General features: G+C 35.3%; 1 protein-coding gene across 2 annotated transcripts in view; it reads left to right on the plus strand.

The window, feature by feature from the left end:
• GRID1 (glutamate ionotropic receptor delta type subunit 1) overlaps window positions 1-21,889 on the plus strand; it is a 696,363-nt gene that overhangs the window by 578,884 nt on the left and 95,590 nt on the right. For both annotated transcript variants that reach the window (XM_060642293.3, XM_060642294.3), the window contains exons 11-12: window positions 2,433-2,757; window positions 3,959-4,097. In XM_060642293.3, coding sequence (XP_060498276.1) covers window positions 2,433-2,757; window positions 3,959-4,097 — 464 coding nt within the window. The remainder of the gene's footprint in view (window positions 1-2,432; window positions 2,758-3,958; window positions 4,098-21,889) is intronic.

The following is a 21,889-nucleotide window of genomic DNA, read 5'->3' on the forward strand; positions in this document are numbered from 1 at the left end:
ATCTAGTTTTAAATTTTTTAATGTTTATTTATTTTTGAGGAAGAGAGAGAGACAGAACATGAGTAGGGGAGGGGCAGAGAGAGAGAGGGAGACACAGAATCCAAAGGAGGCTCCAGGCTCTGAGCTGTCAGCACAGAGGCCAATGTGGGGCTCACACTCACAAGCCATGAGATCACGACCTGAGCCAGAGTCAGACGCTTAACCAACTGAGCCACCCAGGTGCCCCTAGTTTTAGAATAATTCCATCAACCCAGTGATATCCCTCATACTTATTTACAGTTAATCCCATTCCCAACCCCAGCCCTAGGCAACCATTGATCTATTTTCTATCTCTATAGAAATACTTTTGTGAACATTTAACATAAATGAAGTCATATGATATATGGTCTTTTGTATCTGCCCTGTTCCACTGAGGTTCATCCTTCTGTAAGAATTTTGTGCCCTTGTGATACTGCATCCTTCCCTGCCTGGTGTGCCCTCAGTGGTTGATCAGATAATGCTGTTCCCTTCATCTTTTGTGATTCTTTTTGTTCTGGGTTTCTTATTGTACTGAAACCCTGACTTGATTATATTATCTACCCGCTGACTCTGACATCCAAGTTGCTGCATGGAATTAGAGGAGAAAATCACAAATTTGCTCAGATGGGTATGTGAACAATGTGTGGTCTCTAACCTCAGCTAGGTCTTCAGGACAGCCCAAGTTCCTTACCTTGTCCTCTGTTGGGCCCCTCAGCGATATCCCATAGAGATTGTTTTCCTCATGTTACAAGCCATCCCTCTACCTGTGTCATGAGTTGATCCCTTGTACTTCTTCTGGACCTGGTTTAATTAATTACTTTTCCTTATTCCTATGTTTGTAAACCTATCCTGCTCCACTAGATCTCTTCTTAATCCTTAATTATGGTCTGAACTCTCTAAATCCTTAAAAATAAATCCCTGGATCTTGAGTTTTTGAAAAAAGAGGCAAGAACCAGAGATGCAAATGTAACAACTCTAAGAGGAGACCTTCACCAACGTTACCTCCAACATTTTTTCTCCTTGCTCTAGATATGTTGTTGGATTTCAGTTTTGTTTTATTTTATTTTATTTTATTTTATTTATTTTATTTTATTTTATTATTTTTTTATATTATTTTTTGGATTTCATAGTTTACAATATCAGTATATCTGCTGCCCCTCTAGCCCATATATTAGACCTGATAATTTTTTTTCTGATAAAATCTTTCTGTGTATGTTTTCCCAATTTACATATATAGGTTGAATTAGTTGTTAGAGCTGGTTATTCTAAAACCTATTTTTATTTTTATTTTTATTTTTTGAGGAGATATTTTTTTTCTTTTATTATTTTATTATTTTTTTGAGAGAGAGAGAGTGTGTGTGTGTGTCTGTGCATGAGTGGGGGAGGGGCAGAGGGAGAGAAAGAATCTCAAGCAGGTTCCATGCCTAGTGCAGATACAGGGGTCAGTCTCACAACCCTGAGATCATGACTAAGCTGAAATCAAGAATCGGATGCTCAACCAACTGAGCCACCTAAACGCCCCTAAAATAAACCTAGTTCTGTTGATGCCTCCCACTTAGAGGTCCAAGAGTCAAGATCAGGATGGTCATTATACATTTTAGTGCTCCAGTGGTTTAAGTGGGGACTCCAGGCCCATTATTGGCTGCCACCATCCATCTAGGCATAAGTATCCTAACCTCCACCAGTCTTGGCAGCTTTAATCTCACATCTAACTCCATCTTAATGGAGTCTTTGTCTATTTTAAAATTAATCCCATCTTGGAAAGCAGAAATCTTGCAAGTTGCTTTAGAGGTCACAGTACAGAGTGCCCAGAGAGTCTCTTTACAACGTGGCTTTACTATATGAAGAATCAACCCATATGTCTGAGAGGCCATGAATTAAGGGCAGTGGACAATCAAGAGAAGTAGATAACCCCTTTTTGCTTGGAGGACATTACTCTCTGGCATAGAGTCTACATACAAAACAACCAGGGACTGACATTGATGAGATATAAAGTAGTTGTACAACTCACTGTATAATTTCTGAAGAACCTCGGAAAAGGGAGACATCATGTGGGCTAATGGAAGTTTGGAGAGGCTTAATGGAGGTATAAGAAGGATGCAGATAAGCCTAGAAGAAGAGAGAAGGGACTTCTTGGTGGGGGGCAGGGATGGAGTAGAGGGAAATACCAGCAAAAGGAAGAGGATAGTGATAGTTTGTGAGAAGAACAAGAAAGTAAAGACAAACTACAATTCAAGCAGACAATTTAGTGCTGGATTATTTTTTTTACAGTATTCAAGGTCACGGCGTGTCACCTCTTGAATCCATTTCCTCTGGACCGAGTAACCCAAAGGGCAGAGGGCGAGCCTTGACACAGGGTGGGACCCAGCAGGAACCTGAGGACTGCTTTCTGATCAGATGACTTTGCCTTTCAGAGAGCAGACTTGGCCATCTCTGCCATCACGATCACCCCGGAGAGGGAGAGCGTTGTGGACTTCAGCAAGCGGTACATGGACTATTCAGTGGGGATCCTAATCAAGAAGCCCGAGGAGAAAATCAGCATCTTCTCTCTTTTTGCTCCATTTGATTTTGCTGTCTGGGCCTGCATTGCAGCCGCCATCCCTGTGGTGGGTGTGCTCATATTTGTGCTGAATCGGATACAGGCCGTGAGGGCTCAAAGTGCTGCCCAGCCCCGACCATCCGCTTCGGCCACCTTGCACAGTGCCATCTGGATAGTCTACGGCGCCTTCGTACAGCAAGGTACTTTCCTGGTTTCCTGATGTTGCTGTAGCTCCGCGGGCCTGGAAGAACTTTGCCCGTTGGCAGATTCCTTAGATGCGTTTTGCCAAAGTCCTTTTAAATGCAGTTTTATTTAATCTCTAGAACGATACTGATATCATGCTGCACTCAGTTTCTCTGAGTTATATCAGATAGAAATTAAATGAAGTGACAAGGAACTCAACTTCAAAGCCTAATTCTGCACTTTAGATAAAATTGACTTTGGAGTTCTGCTTTGCACTTTTCTCCCCTCCCACATCAGATTGATTGTTATGCACATGGGGTATGTCAGATGAAACTGAATCTCACTTAAATTTGAAGTCTTAATAGGAAAAAAAAATCACAATTGTTTTGTAATCATCTAAGCAGTACTCCATCCATTCTTGAGATACAAAGTCCCCTTTCTTTGTGAAGTCTGGAGAGCACTTGGTGAGTTACAGGATTATGCAGTTTGGACCAAAACAACAAATTGCAAAGTTCCCTAATGTGAGTGTTGGCCTTATTTGCACCATGGCAAAGCCTGTAGCACCTGTTTGCAAGGTTATATAAGAACAGTCAGTGAGAAGCTTTCTTCTGCTACCACCTAAGGGACCAGGGAGAAATAATTGGCCTCAACGGGGCAGCTTCTGACTGCAAGTCACAGGCAATGATTTCTGAAAATCCTAGGGAAAAAAAAAAATCATCTAGTGAGGGCTGAATATTAATAAAAGTGATATCTCATTTCTGAGGTTTGAAAGAAAGCTGGGGAACCCTCCAGGTAGGAGGTAATTCTATATTTACAGAATTCCTGAGACTACTCTCTATGAATCTGAAATTCGAAAAGGATCTTACATCAGGTTGCAGCCCTGGAAACAACACAGGGAGGTTGAGTCTTCTAACTGGAAGATTTGATATTCAGAACTCTATCCTTGGCATTTTGACAAACACCACATCACTAAAAGGCCAATCCTACGTTTTTTTCGTATCTGGTGGGCCTTCGTTCCTTTCTGAGATTGGCGGGCTTTGGGTTTTTTCCCAGAATTGTCACGGTGGTCCCCCATAACCAGTCAGCAAATCACTCCCCTGTTCCCCAGCCCATCCCCAGTGGTGGTTCCCTAAGCCAGGCTTCAGGCTGGAGTACTTCTGTGGGGATGGGAGTAAGAGTGGAAGCCCAGGACCAATCCACTGTGCTGGCCCCCTGCAGGTGGCGAATCCTCAGTGAACTCCATGGCCATGCGCATCGTGATGGGCAGCTGGTGGCTCTTCACCCTCATCGTGTGCTCCTCCTACACGGCGAATCTTGCTGCATTCCTTACCGTGTCCAGGATGGACAACCCCATAAGGTAAGATCCAGTCATCCTTCTAGATTAGGACCACTCAGCTCCGAGGGGCTGTAAAGAGAGCATGTAGTCTTGTCCAGGGCAGCCTGGTGTCATGGAGGCAGATGACTTAGATCCCAGATCTGCAAGTTGATTATTATGATCTTTAGCCCATAAGGAACTTCACTCCTGTTGTATTTTATTTCATACACAATTAAATAAATGTATAAATGAAATAATACTTCTCTGAACATTGAAATGCTGCTTGTAAGACTAAGAAATCAAAACATTAAAAATTAACAAATTAAATTTCCTCAGGCATTTAAGTGTTGATTACAAACTTATTTAATCAAAATTTTCTAAACATTAAATTAAAATTAATTAAGACCACAAATGTAAGATGTTTTTTTCAAATCCTCAAACACCTTAAAATTATTTTTAAAAACCTGTCATTATCACAGTGATTGGAAAACTTATTTCACATATATTTATAAAATTATAAAATTACTGAAAACGGGGAATGAGAACGTTTCTTTGTTTTATCAAAGTGGTAAAAATATGGCATAAAAGAATTAGTTCAACATGGTGAAATAAATTGGAAATGCCTCTGTTTCAGGAGATTCCCACATATTATGTAAATTGCAAATGAACTTGGACAAAGTGAAGGGGTATTGGAAATGTGGGTGCTGAGGTGACCAAAGGCACAGATCTAGTCTGCATTTCCTTGTTGGCTTCACTGTCATCTCTCACTTGATCCCTGATTAAGGTTTTCTGTGTCCCTGCCTTCGGTGATTTCTCTTTGAATTCATCATACTATCATTATATGGATTCTTTTGATCCATAGCCCTACTGGTCATCCACATTTAACCAGCTGATACAACTCCCAACTGCCTATTTAAAACACTTCGGATGCTGGGCAGGATTCAAAATTTAGTATGAAATTATCCAGTTTTATTTTTTGGTTTACAATTTTACTGAGATAATTACATATACACATGCAGTTATAAGGAATAATGCGGAGAGATCTCATGATATTCTCTAACTGGTTTCAACCTGGTGGTGACATTTTGCAAAAATTATTGTATCTTATCACAACCAGGGTATTGACATTAATACAATTGACTGATTCTATTCTGATTTCTCCTCTTGTACTCATTACTCTGTGCATGTGTGTGCATATTTGGTTCTACACAATCTTTTCACATGCGTAGATTTGTGTATTCACCACCATAGTAAAGGTGCTAAAGAATTTTATTCCTGTAAGGATCCCTTGTGTTTTCACTTTATAACCACACCCGTCTGCGTCACACTTCTTCCCCTCTAGTCTTGTTCTTAACCACTGGTGACCACTAATGTGTTCTCTCTTCTAAAATGTTGACATTTCAGATATGTTATATAAATGGAATCAAACCTTTTGGATTGCGTTTTTCATTCGGCTTAATTCTCTGGAGATTCATCCGGGTTGGTGTGTCTATTAATAGTTCATTGCTTTTTGCCACTTAGTGGTATCCAGTGTACCACAGCTTGTTCACCAGCTCACACTTTGAAAGACATCTGGGTTGTTTCCAGTTCTGTGCAATTATGAATAAAGTCACTATGGATATTTGTGTGAAGAAATTTTCACTTGTTTGTGCTACATATCCAAGAGTGCAATTGCTGGATCATGTGGTAATTGCATGTTTTATAAGAAAGTATCAAGCTGTATTCCAGAGTGACTGTGGAATATTATGTTACTACTACTAGTGATGTGGGAATGATCCAGTTTCTTTGCATCTTTGCCAGCGTTTGGTATTTTCACTATTTTTTATTTTATCATTTTCATAGGCATGGATTGATAACTCATTCTGGTTTTAATTTGCATTTCCCCTGATGAGTAGTTGTGGTGAACACCTTTTCATGTGCTCATTGCTATCGATATAGTATTATTCTCTTTGGTGAAATATCCATTTATGTATTTTTCCCATTTTCTAATTGGATTGTTTAACTATTACTGTTGTGTTTTGAAAGTTCTTTATATATTTTAGATACTAGTTCTTCGTCAAACATGTTGTTTGTAAATATTTTCTCCACTCTGTACTTTCTCTTTTCAACCCTTAACAAGGTCTTTCACAAAGAAAAGTTTTTAATTCTGTAAAGCCCAATTTATAAATGTATTCTTTTGTGGATCATACCTTTGGTGTCAAGTATAACTCTTGCCTAGCCATAGACCATGAAGATAATCTCCTGTTTTTTGTGTTTTTCCTAAAAGCTTTGTAATTTTACATTTTGTATTTTAGTCCACAGTCAATTTTGAGTTAATTTTTTATAAACTGTATATGTATATATATATATGTGTATATATATATACACATATATATATATACACATATATATATATGTACATATATATATATGGTTTTGTCTATGAATGTCCAATTGCTTTTGCATCATTTATTAAAAAGACTATCCTTTTTTCATTGAATTTCTTTTGTGATTTGTCAGTAATCAGTTGGGCATGTGTGAGTTTCTGAGTTCTCCATTTTTCCATTCAGTTCCATTGATGATGTGCCTATCCCTTTGCCAATACTACACTATCTTGATTACTATTGCTACAGAGTAAACCTTAATATATGGACAGAGTGACTCATCCTATTTTATTTTTCTTTGTTGAGATTGTTTTAACTATTCTAGGGCCTTCACCTTTCCACGTAAATTCTAGAGTAAGCTTGTCTGTGTTTATAAAGAATTTTTCCATGGCTTTGATAGAAATTGCATTAATTATAGTTGAAATTGCATTAAACTGATAGATCTTAGCTTGCTGAGACTATTTATCATGAATGGGTATTGGATTTCTCAAATGCTTTTTATTTTTTTGCATTGCTTGACATGACCATATGATTTTTCTTCTTTAGCTTATTAATATGATAGAGTACATTGATTGTTTTTCAAATGTTACGTACCTTGAATGAATCTCACCTGGTCATTATCTATGATTCTTTTCATATATTTTTGGATTCTGTTTGCTGATATGCTGATTGAGGATTTTTGCATCGACCTTCATGAAAAATAGAGGTTTGCACTTTATTTACCGTACTGTTTTTGTCTAGTTTTGGTTTCAGGGTGACACTGGCTTCATAAATAAAATGATTTAGGAAGTCTTCCCTTATCTTCTATTTTCTGGGAGAGATTATATAAAGTTGGTGTTAATTCATCCTTAAATGTTTGGTATAATTCTCCAGGGAAACCATCTAGAAGATTTCATATTCTTAGAGCTTTTAAATTAATAATTAAAATTTTCATAGCTATAGGGCAATTCATATTGTCTATTTCATCTTCAAGTCTAGTTGGTTTATAGTGCTGTTCATATTTTCCATTTACTTGCTGATCTTCTGTTGTTGTTGTTTATCAATTATTGAAAGTGGGATATTAAACTCTCTGGCCATTTTTTTTCAGAACTGCCTATTTCTCCCTTCAATTTTATCAATTTTGATTCATATATGTTGAGCCTCTATTGTTAGGTGTAGATTTGTTTCTAATTGTAATTTTTTAATACTCTTATCGAATGACCCTTTTATCATTATATAATGTCCTTCTTTGTCTCTTATAAAAACTTTTCCCTTAAAGTTTACTTTGTCTGATATTAGTGTAGCCACTCCAGTTCTCTTTTGGTTATTCTTTGCACAAAATATATTTTTATTCTTTCATTTTCAATCTGTCTTGGAATCTAAAGTGAGTCATTTCTATACAACATGTAGTTCAATTATGTTTTTTAATCCATTCTACCAGTCTCTGTTTTAATTGGAGACTTTAATCCATTTACATATAATGTAATTAGTGATAAGGAAGAACTCACTTCTGCCATGTTGCTATTTGTTCTCTATGTCTTACACCTCTTTTGTTCCTCATTTCCTCCATTACTGCTTTCTTTTGTGTTAAATAGATATATTTTATATACCATTTTAATTCTTATGCTGTTTCTTTTACTATATATTTTTGGGTTATATTTTTAGTGGTTGCCCCAGGCATTTCAAATAACATCTTAATTCATAACAATTTAATTTGGAGTAAAGCAAACTTTAGTTTAATAGTATAAACAAATGTTTCTCCTATGTCACTCTGTTCCACTCCACCCCTGCCACAACATCTCCTTTTTGAAGCTGTCTGATCCCTTACTTTTTAGGAAGTAAACATTTTTTCCCCAATTTATTCAATGGAAAGTCTCCTGTATTTTTAATTTTTAAATTATTTTATTTTATTTTATTAATGTTTATTTATGAAAGACAGAGAGAGTGCAGGTGGGGAGGGGCAGAGAGAGACGGGGACAGAGGATCCAAAGCAGGCTCTGTGCTGACACAGCAAGCCTGATGCAGAACTCAAACTCGTGAACCATGAGATCATGACCCGAGCCAAAGTTGGATGCTCCACCGACTGAGCCACCCAGGTGTGTGCCCCTAAATTATTATTTTTTATTGTTTTTAACTTAGTGGATAAACTTCACAATTTGTTTTAAGACAACTTTAGATATTAGAATAATTATTAAAATACATGTTTATAGTTTTTAATTTTAATTTCTAAATTGTGATAATATATACATAACAGAAATTTTATCATTTTAATCACTTTTAAGTGTATAGCTTAATGCCATTAAGTATGTTCACATTGTTCTACAAACATCACCACCATCCATCTCTAGAATACTTCATACTGCAAAACTGAAAGTCTATACAATACTCCCCATTCCCCACTTCCCTGACCCTGGAAACCACCATTCTGTTTTCTGTCTCTATAAATTTGACTATTCTAGGTGCCTCATATTAGTGAAGTAATACAGTTTTTGTCCTTTTATGACTGTCTTATTTCACTGAGCATATATTAAATTTTCATCCATGTTGTAGCATGTGTCAGAATTTCCTTCCTTTTTAAAGCTAAGAAACATTCCATAGTATGCTAATACCACATTTTGTTTATCCATTCATCTGTTGATAGACACCTGAGTTGCTTCCATCCTTTGGCTATTTAATAATGCTGCTCTAATCGTGGGTGTACAGATATATGTTCAGTATATCTTTTCAGTACTTTCAGGTATACAGTCAGAAGTGGAATTACTGGATCATCTGATAATTCTATGTTTAATTTTCTTTCTTTCTTTTTTCTTTCTTTCTTTCTTTCTTTCTTTCTTTCTTTCTTTCTTTCTTTCTTTGGAACTACTTTATCATATTCAACAGCAGTTCCACCATTTCACATTCCCACCAACAACTCACAAAATTTCTAGTTTCTTCACATCCTCACCCTCACTTGTTTTTCTGTTTTGTTTTTGTTTTTATAATAGCTGTCCTAATGGGTGTGAAGTGGTATCTCATTTTGGTTTTGACTGGCCATTTTCCTAATAATTAGTGATGTTGAGCAGCTTTTCATGTGTTTATTGTCCCTCTGCATATTTTCTTTGGAGAAATGTCTATTTAAATCTATTGCCCATTTTTAATCGGTTTGTTTGTTTTTGTTACTGAGTTGTAGTTTTGTATGTATATTCCAGGTATTACTATCTCATCAGATATTGATTTGTAACCATCTTCTCCCATTTTATGGGTTGCCTTTTAATTCGGTTGGTAGTGTCCTTGGGCACAGAGAAATTTTTAATTTTGGCGAAGTCCATATTATCTGTTCTTTATTATTGTTGTTGTTGCCTTTGCTTTTTTGTTATTTCTGAGAAATCATTGCCAAATCCAATGTCATGAAATTTTTCGTACGTTTTCTTCTAGGAGTTATACAATTTTAGGTTTTATTTTTAGGTCTCTGATCCATTTTGTTAATTTTTTAACATGAACTAAGTTAAGGATCCTACTTCTTCTTTTGCATGAGGATACCCAGCTTTCCCAGCACCATTTGTTAAAAACACTGTCCTTTTCTCATTGAATGGTTTTTACACCTTTGTTTGAAATCATTTGGCCATATAATGTGATAATATTTCTGGAGCTTTTACTTTATTCCATTGGTCTATGTGTCTGTCTTCTGCCAGTACCACACTGTTTTGATTACTATAGCTTTGTAATATGTTTTGAATTCAAGAAATTTGAGGTCTCCAACTTTGTTCTTTTTCAAAATTGTTTTGGCTATTTGAGGTCCCCTGTAGGAGGGGGAATTTTAGAATGAAATTTTCTCTTTCTTCCTGAAACACCATTGGAATTTTGATAGAGGTTACATTGAATTTGTAGATTGCTTTAGGTAGTATTGACATCTTAGCAATATGAAGTCTTCCAGTCCATGAACACAGATGTCTTTCCATTTATTTGTGTCTTTAATTTCTTTCAGAAAAATTTTCTAGTTTTCACTATATGTGGTTTTTTTTTTTTTTTTTGGTTTTTTTTTTGGTTTTAAGTGTATCACTAGGTATTTTATACTTTTTGATATTATTTTACCTGGAATTGCTTTTGGATTCCCTTTCAGATTGTTCATTGTTAACGTATAGAAATGCAACTGATTTTGGTGCACTGATTTTGTATCCTACAACTTTGCTGATTCATTTATTAATTCTAATAGTTGTGTGTTTGGGTGTGTGTCTGATTTTAAGGTTTTCTATATATCAGGTCATGTTGTCTGACAACGGAGATACTTCTACTTCTTTCTTTCCAATTTGAAAATCTTTTCTTTTCTTGCCTAATTGTCTAAGACTTCTAGTACTATGGTGAACAGAAGTGTTGAAAATGGACATTCTTGTTTTGTTCCTGACCTTAGAGGACAAGCATTGAGTATGACGATAGCTTTGAGTTTCTCATACATGGCCATTATTATATTAAGGTAGTTTCCTTTTCTTCCTGGTCTGTTGAGTTTTTATCATGAAATGGTATTGCATTTTGTCAAATGCTTTTCCTCCCCTGAGATGATGTGTTTTTTTTCCTTCATTCAGGTAACGTACTATTTTATACTGATAGATCTTTGTATGTTGAACCATCCTTGTATTCCAAGAATATATTGGTTAGTCCTGGTGCATAATTTTTTTATTATGCTATTGAATTCAATTTCCTAGTACAGTAAAACCTTGGATTATGAGTAACTTGTTCTGCAAGTGTTCTGCAAAATGAGCAAACATTTCTAATAAATTTTAACTTGATAAATGAGCCATGTCTTGCAATATGAGTAGTATGTGACACCAAATGTCACATGATCACAACTGAGCCAATGGTTCTTGAAATTCGCTTTGATATACAAGTGTTTTGGATTATAAGCATGTTTCCAGAACAAACTGTGCTCGCAAACCAAGTTTACTGTATTTTGTTGGGGATTTTTGCATCAATATTACTCAAGAATATTGGTCTGTAGTTTTCTTTTCCCTTTTTTGGGATTTTGTAGCAGGATAATTCTGGCCTCATAGGATAAGTTAGGAAGTGTTCCCTTCTCTTGAATTTTTTGGGTAAAAACTTGAGGATGATTGGTGTTTATTATTATTTTTTTAAGTTTATTAATTTATTTTGAGGGGAGAGGGGCAGAGAGAGAGTGAGAGAGAGAGAATCCCAAGCAGGCCCCATGCTCAGCACAGATCCCGATATGGGGCTCAATCCCCACGACTGTGAGATCATGACCTGAGCCAATATCAAGAGTCAGATGTTTAACCGACTGAGCCACCCAGGCATCCTGGTGTTCATTATTCTTTAGTGTAGATTGTGTGTTGCTGGGAATTTGTTCATTTCATTTAGGTTTTCCAATTTATTGGCATACAATTGACAGGTAGTATAATATAAATATATTTAATCTTCTATCATTTCTACTTATACATTCTAAATTGTTTTTATGATGTTTAGCATTCTATTACCATTATTATTACTGTGGTTTGCCCACCCTCCACCACCACAACTGGAAAGTAAGCATCATCTTTTACTCTTTAGTGGTTTCCTTTATGCTTAATCTACATGCATTGCTATTTCTCTTTCAGAATCAAATGTGAAACCGTATATTTGTATCTCTTCCTATGGAAGATGATACTGGCATACTTTTTTTCTCTCCTCTCCTTCCACCTACTCAATCATGTTTTGGTATTATAATCTGAGTTTTTAGGCCCAGTTTACTATTGTTATTTCTTGTCTCCTTCTCCACTTCATCCTCCTTCTTCTAATATATAATAGTTTCTCTAATATATATGTTTGACATTTTCATTCTTTTGTTTTATCCCATCTGCATTTATGGTCATTATTTGGACTGAAGCCTATGTTCCAGGGGTTTCAGTGATTGTTGAATCTCTCTATTCTGCAATTTAGCCATTGTTCATTTCTTTATTGGTGACTTTTTGTTCAGCTAGAGTAGTTATTTGAGCAATAGATCTAGCAAGAGTGGTATATTTTCTTAGATAATATATATGAGAATCGTTTTCTGTTGCATTTATGCATGAATTAAAACCTAGCTGGGTATAATATTCTTGTGTTACAACTTTTCCCTTAATATTGTATAGAATTTGCTCTAGTGTATGGATTCTATAGAATTTGCTCCATTGTTTTTCCTGTATGTAATGCTATACAGAAGCCTGAGAATACTCCATTCACTATCTTCTCCCCTCCTTTTTCTTTTCCTATCTTTCCTTCTCACTCTTTCCTCTGTTCTCTCCTCTTTTTCTCCATCTTCTTTTTCTCCCTCCTCTTCTCCTTCCTCCTTCTCTTCTCTCCTTCATACCCTTCTTGCTGCCTTTCCTCTTCCTCCCTCTACTTTAATCCTTCCTTCTCCTTCTCCTCTTCCCTCTTATTCCTTTCTCCACCTATCCCTTCTATTCATCACTTTCTTCTTCCTTTTCCCTTTATCCTCCTTCTCCTTCCCTTTATCCTTCTCCCCCTCCTCTTCCTAACTATTCCCCCTTCTTCCTTCTTCTCTGTCTTCTTTCCATTATTTCCCACTTTTTCCTTATCTCCCTGCTTATCTTCTTCCTTGTCTCTTCTCTCTGTTTCTAATCCCTTTTCATTTTTCTCCCCTCCTTCTTCTTTTCTTCCTCCTTTACTTCTCCTCCTTTTCTGTGCTTTCTTCCTCGTAATTAACCTTAATAACATCATTGAATTTAAAAACTTCCATCAATATTTAATGAGTTGGCCTATATGCTATTAATTATGATTAGAATTCTGAGTTATTTTTACATGCAAAAACAACCTGATAACTTTAGCTCAATAATTTTGTTATCTATTAAATATTTCCTTGTGTATTACATTCTTTTCATTTGTTTTCATTTTGTTTCCAGGAAATTCAACTTTTCATATGTTGATGTTATGAGTCCTCCATGTCTGTTGTATTCTCTTTGATAATTTTCAATTCATCATCCTTTTACTTTTTATTCTGAGAGTTCTTCAGTTTGTCTTCCAAATTTTTGATTAGATTTTTTCCAGTGTTCATTTCCTTTTCAACAACATTAATGAGTATATAAATTCTCCTTTTATGTTTGTATTTACCCTTCATTTTCTCTCCCTATCACTCTGTTAGTACCTCTTTTTATGTCTCTGCCACTCTTTATGGAATTTTTAATTTTCAGTTGTAAGAGTCTTTACTATAGTGAATTATGCCTACAGAAAACCAAATATTTTTAAAACTATATTTTCTTTAACATATACTTTTCAAACAATATGTTTTTAGTGTCTTCAATGCAATATAATATAAAATATTTACATATTTTTTATTTCATACTAAATCCTTTCCTTGTACCTCCATTTTGTTGTTTTGATGTCTAGTTTGTTCTTCCTTGATTCTGGATAACTTGTTCCATAAACTGATATATAAAGACTCTGTGAGCCTCCTAATAGTTAACCTGGCTGCAGGTAGAATCATCCCCTCAGATCGTAACCTGGACTGGTGAGTTTAACTAGAAACTGTGACATAAATTCCCATTACCAGTCCTGTGCCTTAATGGAAAATTTTCCTTTTTAGTGCTTTTGCCCTGATAAAGTTTCTGTTTCTAGAATCCTGACTGATGCAGTCTCTACAACTGTAAGAAAAGCCACAGTGTTTCTTAACCTTCTTTCTGGAAATGTTCTTCTCTGTGTCAGAGATAAATGCCAGTGAACTGGGATTTCTGAACACTGTATTCTGCAGAAGTTAGAGGAATTCCAGGGCCTTCCATTATTGCTTTCAACTGCTCCATTACTTTCAACTGTTTTGTCCACGTATATACAAAGGGAAATCCACTGAGATGATGCACTTTCAAAGCAAGATGAATTTGAATCTTCCATTACTATCTCCCACTAATTTGCTTTCCCAAAATATCTGATAAGTGGGTAGCATCCTTCCCTAGGTTCATGATACATTATTTCCTATAGTTTAAAAAATTACACAGTCATTTTAGTAGGTATCTGGAAGGTTAATGATGGGTATATGTCCTCTCTTTACTGATGAATCTTTCTTATTAATCTAAATGATCTCAGCCTATACATTTTCAAACTAATATAAAACCATTCAATAATGATTGTAATACCCCTTATAAATGTTCATAGTCACTGTCCATGTAAATGTCCTGGTCTTTAAAACCTATAAATTCCTTTAAAGACATAGGGAAGGCTGGTATCCAAGAGAGATTGAAATTTTTTAGAGAACAGATATATATATATATATATATATATATATATATATATATATATATATAAAACAGTTACCTTAAGCAATTTTTAGCTTTTTCGTTTGGAGTGTGTATGAGGCCCATTCAGGGATGAGGGCCTATCTTACTTTTAGTTCACTAAACATGCCTCAAAATTTAATTACTTTCCTCTCCATTAAAATTACAGATTGATCTTCACCCGTTATGATGAAAGCAGACTCATTTGAAAATGGTAGCATTGGCAGGTGGTTTGGCAGTGCAGGCATCAATGCCCTGTATTTAGGAAATGCTTTGGTTAAAGTTCTAGGTGAGTAGAATTCAGAAGGATCACATTCAGAGGGATCCCATTTGGCCTGGAGGCTCATGTTGGCAAGCAGAAGCACAGTGGCATGACTAAGAGATGTACAGAGTGTGGTTGTAATGACATAGACACTAAAGCTTGATTGCCGGGGTTCAAATCTTTTCTCCCACTTACTAACTGTGTGATCTTGGGTAATTTACCTAATCTCTCTGTACTTCACTTTTCCACCTATACATAGGAGTAAGAATAGCATCTATCTCATAGGACTATTGAGGGGAGATTAACAAATATATGTTATAGTTTAGAATATAACCTGGCACATAGAAAAGATCATATAAGTCTAGATACAATTGTTGTTGCTGACAAGGATATTGGTAGTCAAAATAATAGCCCTGAGGTTTGGATTCCTGGATTGAGGAAAAGCAGCATGACTGGGAGAAGTGAGTGAGAAGATGATAGTCTAGGAAATAGACAACTCTGTTTTGGTATTGTCACCAGCTGGGTAGATGACATTAGTCACTTGTCCCTTCTCATTCTTAGTTTCTGTATATATAAAACGGAGAGGTTGCTATAGATGGCCTAGTCATGGTGTTTAAAATGTTTCTTCTTCTTTTCATAGAATTTGGAAACATCAAATTTGTAAACTAAAATAAGCATATACTTCCTTCAGATAAATTCTTGTGCTAAGCTAGGGAAAGATAGGCAATCCATGATAAGAGCTTTGTCTTATGCCCACACATTCATACAATTTCAGAAAGGAAAATAAAAAGATTGAACACACTGACAATCTAATTTATTCCGATTGGTTTTCCTTCCAATCTTCCTGATGTAAAAAATGATCTTTATACACACAAAACTTGCTGTAAGCTTTTTATTTTAAATGTTTTTATAATTATTTGCAGTCTTGTGATAAACTGAAATCTAGATGACCTTGGGTGTGGTGATGATTTCTTAGCTACAACACCAAAAGCACAATCAATAAAAGAAAAATTGGTAAGTTGGACTTGATTAAAATTTAAAACTGTGACTAAGATACTGGTAAGAGAATGAGAAGACAAGTCACAGACTGGGAGAAAATCTTTGCAAATATATATATCAAATAAAGGATTAGTATCTAAAATATATAAAGAACTTGGGGTGCCTGGGTGACTCAGTCGGTTGGACATCCAACTTCAGCTCAGGTCATGATCTCACAGTTTGTGAGTTCAAGCCCCACGTTGGGCTCTGTGCTGACAGCTCAGAGCCTGGAACCTGCTTCGGATTCTGTGTCTCATTCTCTCTCTGTCCCTCCCCAACTTGTGCTCTGTGTCTCTATGTCTCTCAAAAAATAAATAAATGTAAAAAAAAATTTTTTTAATTAAAATATATAAAGAACTCTTAAAATTGAGCAATAAGAAAACAAACAACCCATTTTAAAAATGGGAAAAAAGATCTGAACAGATATCTCACCAAGAAGATAGGCAAATGGCAAAGAGCCATATGAAAAGATGTGTAATATGTATCATTAGGGAACTGAAAAATAAAATAACAATGAGATATTGCTACACACCTATGAGAGTGGTCACAATGTAAAACACTGACACCACCAAATACTGGTGAGGATGTGGAACAACAGGAACTCTCATTTCTGGTGGGAATGGAAAATGGTACAGCAGCTTCAGAAGAAAGTTTGAGAGTTTCTTACAAAACTAAACCTACTCTTACCATGTGATCCAGCAGTCACACTCCTTGGCATTGTACCCAAATGAACTGAAGACACATATCTACACAAAAACTTGCACATGAATTTTTATGACAGCTTTACTTGTAATTACCTAAATGTGGAAGCAAGAGGTGAATGGATAAATAAACTCAGGTACATCCAGTCAATGGAATATTATTCAGTACTAAAATTAAATGATCTATCAAGGTATGAAAAGACATGGAAGAACTTTATGTATTAATAAGTAAAAGGGTTATGAGAGATGAATAATTAAACATTTATATATTATTTATAATTATTATTTTATATCATTTATATTTAACTATAAATATATTTATGTTTATTTATATATTAGTAAGTTATTATTTATATTTAAAAATATATACAGAGAAAGAAAGAGAGAAATATATATATATATATATGGGCTTTCCTAAGACCTATCTCGTTTTAAGATATATTTGTGGATAAAATGGGGAATAATATGAAGGATAGGGCTAGTTATCAATTAGGCCAAAAGAAGTCTATTTATCAGGGTTTTTTTTATTGATCATGCTATTGGCGTTGTATCTAAGAAGTCATGGTCAAACGCAAGGTAGATCAATTGCTCTTTGAAGAATGAACTTAAAGACTATTTACACATGGCTTATTATTAAGTTGGACATCAAGTGTTTATTTTTACAATTAATATATGGATAAAGACATTGAATAAGAATTATAAACAGTTGGATATGATGTGAATTTACCTCACAAGGTTTGTTTGCTTGTTTGTTTTTAATTTGTAGATCATAGTGTTTTAAATATTTACATTTGAATGACTGGTGGTGCTAGCACTCTTCTGGTTACATCTGGTCCTGCTATCCTCTGTTTTTGTTTGTGTGTTTGTTTTTGGGTTTTTTTGTGTGTTTTTTTTTACATCTGTTGGTTTCACACTCTCACATACATACCTTCTACCATCAAGTCATTTAGGTTGGTAACCTTGCTGAGAAGACCCGAATGACTCTTTGCAAGTTAGCAAATCCTATATATTATTGCTATTCAAACCATGTTTCACAGACCAGTATTGCTGACATAGATTAGAATCTCAGGCCTCGTTTTTGATCTCCCGATTTAAAATTTGTGTCTCACTAAGTCTCCAAGTGATTTTTATTTATATTAAAGTTTGGAAAGCAATGCCTCTGATGAGAAAAAAAAGATCTATATAATTACAATAGACTGAAGTCACTGGCTGCATCTAACAAATGCATTTTAACAGAGCTACACATCAGTTCCTTCCTTCGGGGCACCACAAACTGGAAAAGGAAGGTGGTGCATATAAATGGTACTCATAAAAAAGAATGCGGGAATTCCTGTACCTGCCATGATGGAGTAGCAGGTACCTGACTAAAACTTCCATCATTAACAACTATAAACAGGAAAAACTTCACTGTCTACAAGCGTTTTAAACTTAAAGGCACAGGTAGATTGAAAGGGAAGGGAAAAGATATGCCATGCAAACAAAAAACATAAGAAAGTTGGTTAGGCTATCTCAGTAGTAAAGTACTTCACAATTGACTCCTGACCAAGGCAAGGGTTGGTGGTGTTGACTTCTGCACAATCAAAAATTTACATATACCTTTTGATTCCCCCATATTTAATTGCTAATAGCCTACTGTTGACCAGAAGCATTACTGATAACATAGTCAATTAACACACATTTTATGTTATATGTATTATATACTGTATTGTTACAATAAAGTAAGCTGGAGAAGAGAAGATGTTATTAAGAAAACCATAAGGAAGAGAGAATACATTTACAGTACTATACTGTATCCAAAAAAATCCAAGTGGACCCATGCAGTTCAAACCTATGTTGTTCAAAGGTCATCTGTATACCACACAGTATTACAAGGGATAAAATAGGATATTGTGTGACAATAAAAGGAGCAATTTCATCAGAAAAACAGTTCTAAATATGTATTCACTTAATAAGGAGGCATCAAAGTATGCAGTAAAATTTGACAAATCTAATGGGAGAAACAGAAAAATCTAAAATAGTCCAAATTTTAACTTCATCCCATTATAAACTGACCTAGCAAGTAAACAAAAGACCAGTAAGGTTGTAGAAGATCTAAACAACACTATAAACAAACTTGACATGGTTGACATTTATAGAACACTACACCCAATGATTGCAAAATAGACATTTCTTTCAAGTATACATGGAACATCCACTAAGACAGATGATTTCTTGGGCCATTAAAGTTACATTTCACCCAGTTTCAAAAAAGTAAAATCTTACAGAGTATGTTCTATCAGTATAATTAAGTTAAATTAGAAAGCAATAAAAATAAATAATCTAGAAAATCCCCAGTCAAATTTAGATAACATAATTCTAAACCTGTGGGTCAAAGAAAAAAAAAAACCAAAAGAAATGTTTAAGAAATATTTCTTACCACGTGATAATGAAAACACAACATATCAAAATTTGTGTAATTCTGCTAAAATAGTGCTAAAAGAAAAGTTTTATAGTTTTAAATGCCTATTAAGAAGAAAACAAGGGGCAATGGGTGGTTCAGTTCATTGAGCATCTGACGTCAGCTCAGCTTATGATCTCATGTTAGTGGGTTCGAGCACCACATCAGGCTCTGTGCTGACAGCTCAGAGCCTGGAGCCTGTTTTAGATTCTGTCTCTACCTCTCTCTCTGCCCCTCCCCTTCTCTCGCTCTGTCTCTCTGTCTCTCAAAAAATAAAATGAAATGTTAAAAAAATTTTTTTTAAAAGAAGCAGAAGAATGTTTAAGTTCATGATTCTTAGTTCCCCCTTTAAAAGATAGAGAAATAAGAATATGCTAAACTCAAACTAATTTTAAAGAAAGAAATGGAATGTGTGTGATAATAGAAGAGTAGCAAAGGCAAAAGTTGGTTTTTTGATAAGTTTAAACTCCAAGTGGTAAACTCCAAGCAAGACTCATCAAGAAAAACAAATTAAAAAACAGTAAAATAAATGAAAGAAAACTGAATTACCAATATCAGAAAGGAAAGAGGGGATTTTGCTTTAGATCCTTCAGACATTAAAAGGATAATAAGACAGGGGCGCTTAGGTGACTCAGTTGGTTAAACATCCAACTCTTGATTTCAGCTCAGGTCATGATGTCACGGTTCATGAGTTCAAGCCCTGCGCTGGGCTCTTTGTTGGCAGCCAGAGCCTGCTTGGTATTCTCTTTCCCTCTCTGTTTACTCCTCCCCTACTCATGCTCACTGTCTCTCTCTCAAATAAATAAAAATTTTAAAAAAAAATTAACAAGATAATAAGACAGTATTTTAAAAGTTATTTGACAACTTTATGCTGATAAATTAAACTTAGATGAAATGGATATATCTTTTTTTAAAACACAACTTACAAAAATTGATTTAAAAAGAGATAGAAATCTGAATATCTATGTATTAAAGATAATGGATTGTGAGCCTTACCACAAATGAAATCGAGGCCAAATGGCTTTACTGTTGAGATCTATCCAACATTCAAAGAACTAAGACAAGTCATAAGCTCTTTCAGAACATAAAGAGGAGAAAATGTTTTTAAATTCATTTAATGAAACTGGCCTAACTCTGATACCCAAAGCTGAAAAAGATATTACAGGAAAAGAAAATTACTAGCCAGTATCCCCTGTGAACCTAGATGCAAACATCCTCAACAAAATAGTAGTGGTTATTTGAATCCAGCAATGTATAAACAGGATAATATGTCATATTCAAGTGGAGTTTTTTCCCTGGGATACAAGCTTCTTTCAGTATTTCAGAACCAATCAATGTTACTACCATATTAATAAAATCAAGGACAAAAATTCCATCATCTCAAATGTACAGAAAAGCATCTGACAAAATTCTACACCCATTCATTATTAAAAAATAAGTGAATTAAAGGAAACTTCCATGCTGATAACAAGCATAGGGGACTGACTACTAACAATATACTCAATGATGACATCTTCACTGCATTTCCACCAACATTGTTCTGTGTGTTCCTGCCTGACCAACAAGCAATAAAAGAAATAAAAGACTTGAAAGTAAGAAGTAACCCTTTCTTTCTTTTCTTTTTTTAAACAAAAATTTAATGTTTATTGGGGGAGGGGCGGTAGAGAGAGAGGGAGACAGAATCTGAAGCAGGCTCCAGACTTTGACCTGTCAGCACAGAGCCTGCCACAGTGCTCAAACCCACAAACCGTGAGGTGGTGACCTGAGCCAAAGTCGGATGCTTAACTGAGTCACCCAGTCACCCCACCTTGTCTTTGTTTTCTGATGGCATAATAGTCTTTGAAGAACATCCTAATGATCTTCTAATAAAATTAAATTTAATAAATAAATCTTCATAGTTTATAAGAAACAAAGTCTCCATACAAATATCAATTGTATTTTTATATACTAACAACCAACAAGTAGCAAACAAAATTTTTTTGACTTTATTTTTTATTTTTTAAAATTTATACCCAAATTAGTTAGCATATAATGAAGCAATGATTTCAGGAGTAGATTCCTTAATGCCTCTTACTCATTTAGCCCATCCCCCTCCCACAACCCCTCCAGCAACCCTCAGTTTGTTCTCCATATTTATGAGTCTCTTCTGTTTTGTCCCCCTCCCTTTTTTATATTATTTTTGTTTCCCTTCCCTTATGTTCATCTGTTTTGTCTCTTAAAGTCCTCATGTGAGTGAAGTCATATGATTTTTGTCTTTCTCTGACTAATTTCACTTAGCATAATACCCTCCAGTTCCATCCATGTAGTTGCAAATGGCAAGATTTCATTCTTTTTGATTGCCAAGTAACACTCCATTGTATATATATAATGTATATATGTACACCACATCTTCTTTATCCATTCATCCATCGATGGACATTTGGGCTCTGTCCATACTTTGGCGATTGTTGATAGGGCTGCTATAAACATGGGGGTGCATGTGTCCCTTCAAAACAGTACACCTGTATCCCTTGGATAAATGCCCAGTAGTGCAATTGCTGGGTCGTAGGGTAGTTCTATTTTTAGTTTTTTGAGGAACCTCCATACTGTTTTCCAGAGTGGCTGCACCAGCTTGCATTCCCACCAACAATGCAAAAGAGACCCTCTTTCTCCGCATCCTTGCCAACATCTGTTGTTGCCTGAGTTGTTAATGTTAGCCATTCTGACAGGTGTGAGGTGGTATCTCATTGTGGTTTTGATTTGTATTTCTCTGATGATGAGTGATGTTGAGCATTTTTTCATGTGTCGGTTGGCCATCTGGATGTCTTTGAAGAAGTGTCTATTCAT

Source organism: Panthera onca, chromosome D2 (genome assembly GCF_046562875.1).
Source record: "Panthera onca isolate mPanOnc1 chromosome D2, mPanOnc1 haplotype 2, whole genome shotgun sequence".
NCBI lineage: Eukaryota > Metazoa > Chordata > Mammalia > Carnivora > Felidae > Panthera > Panthera onca.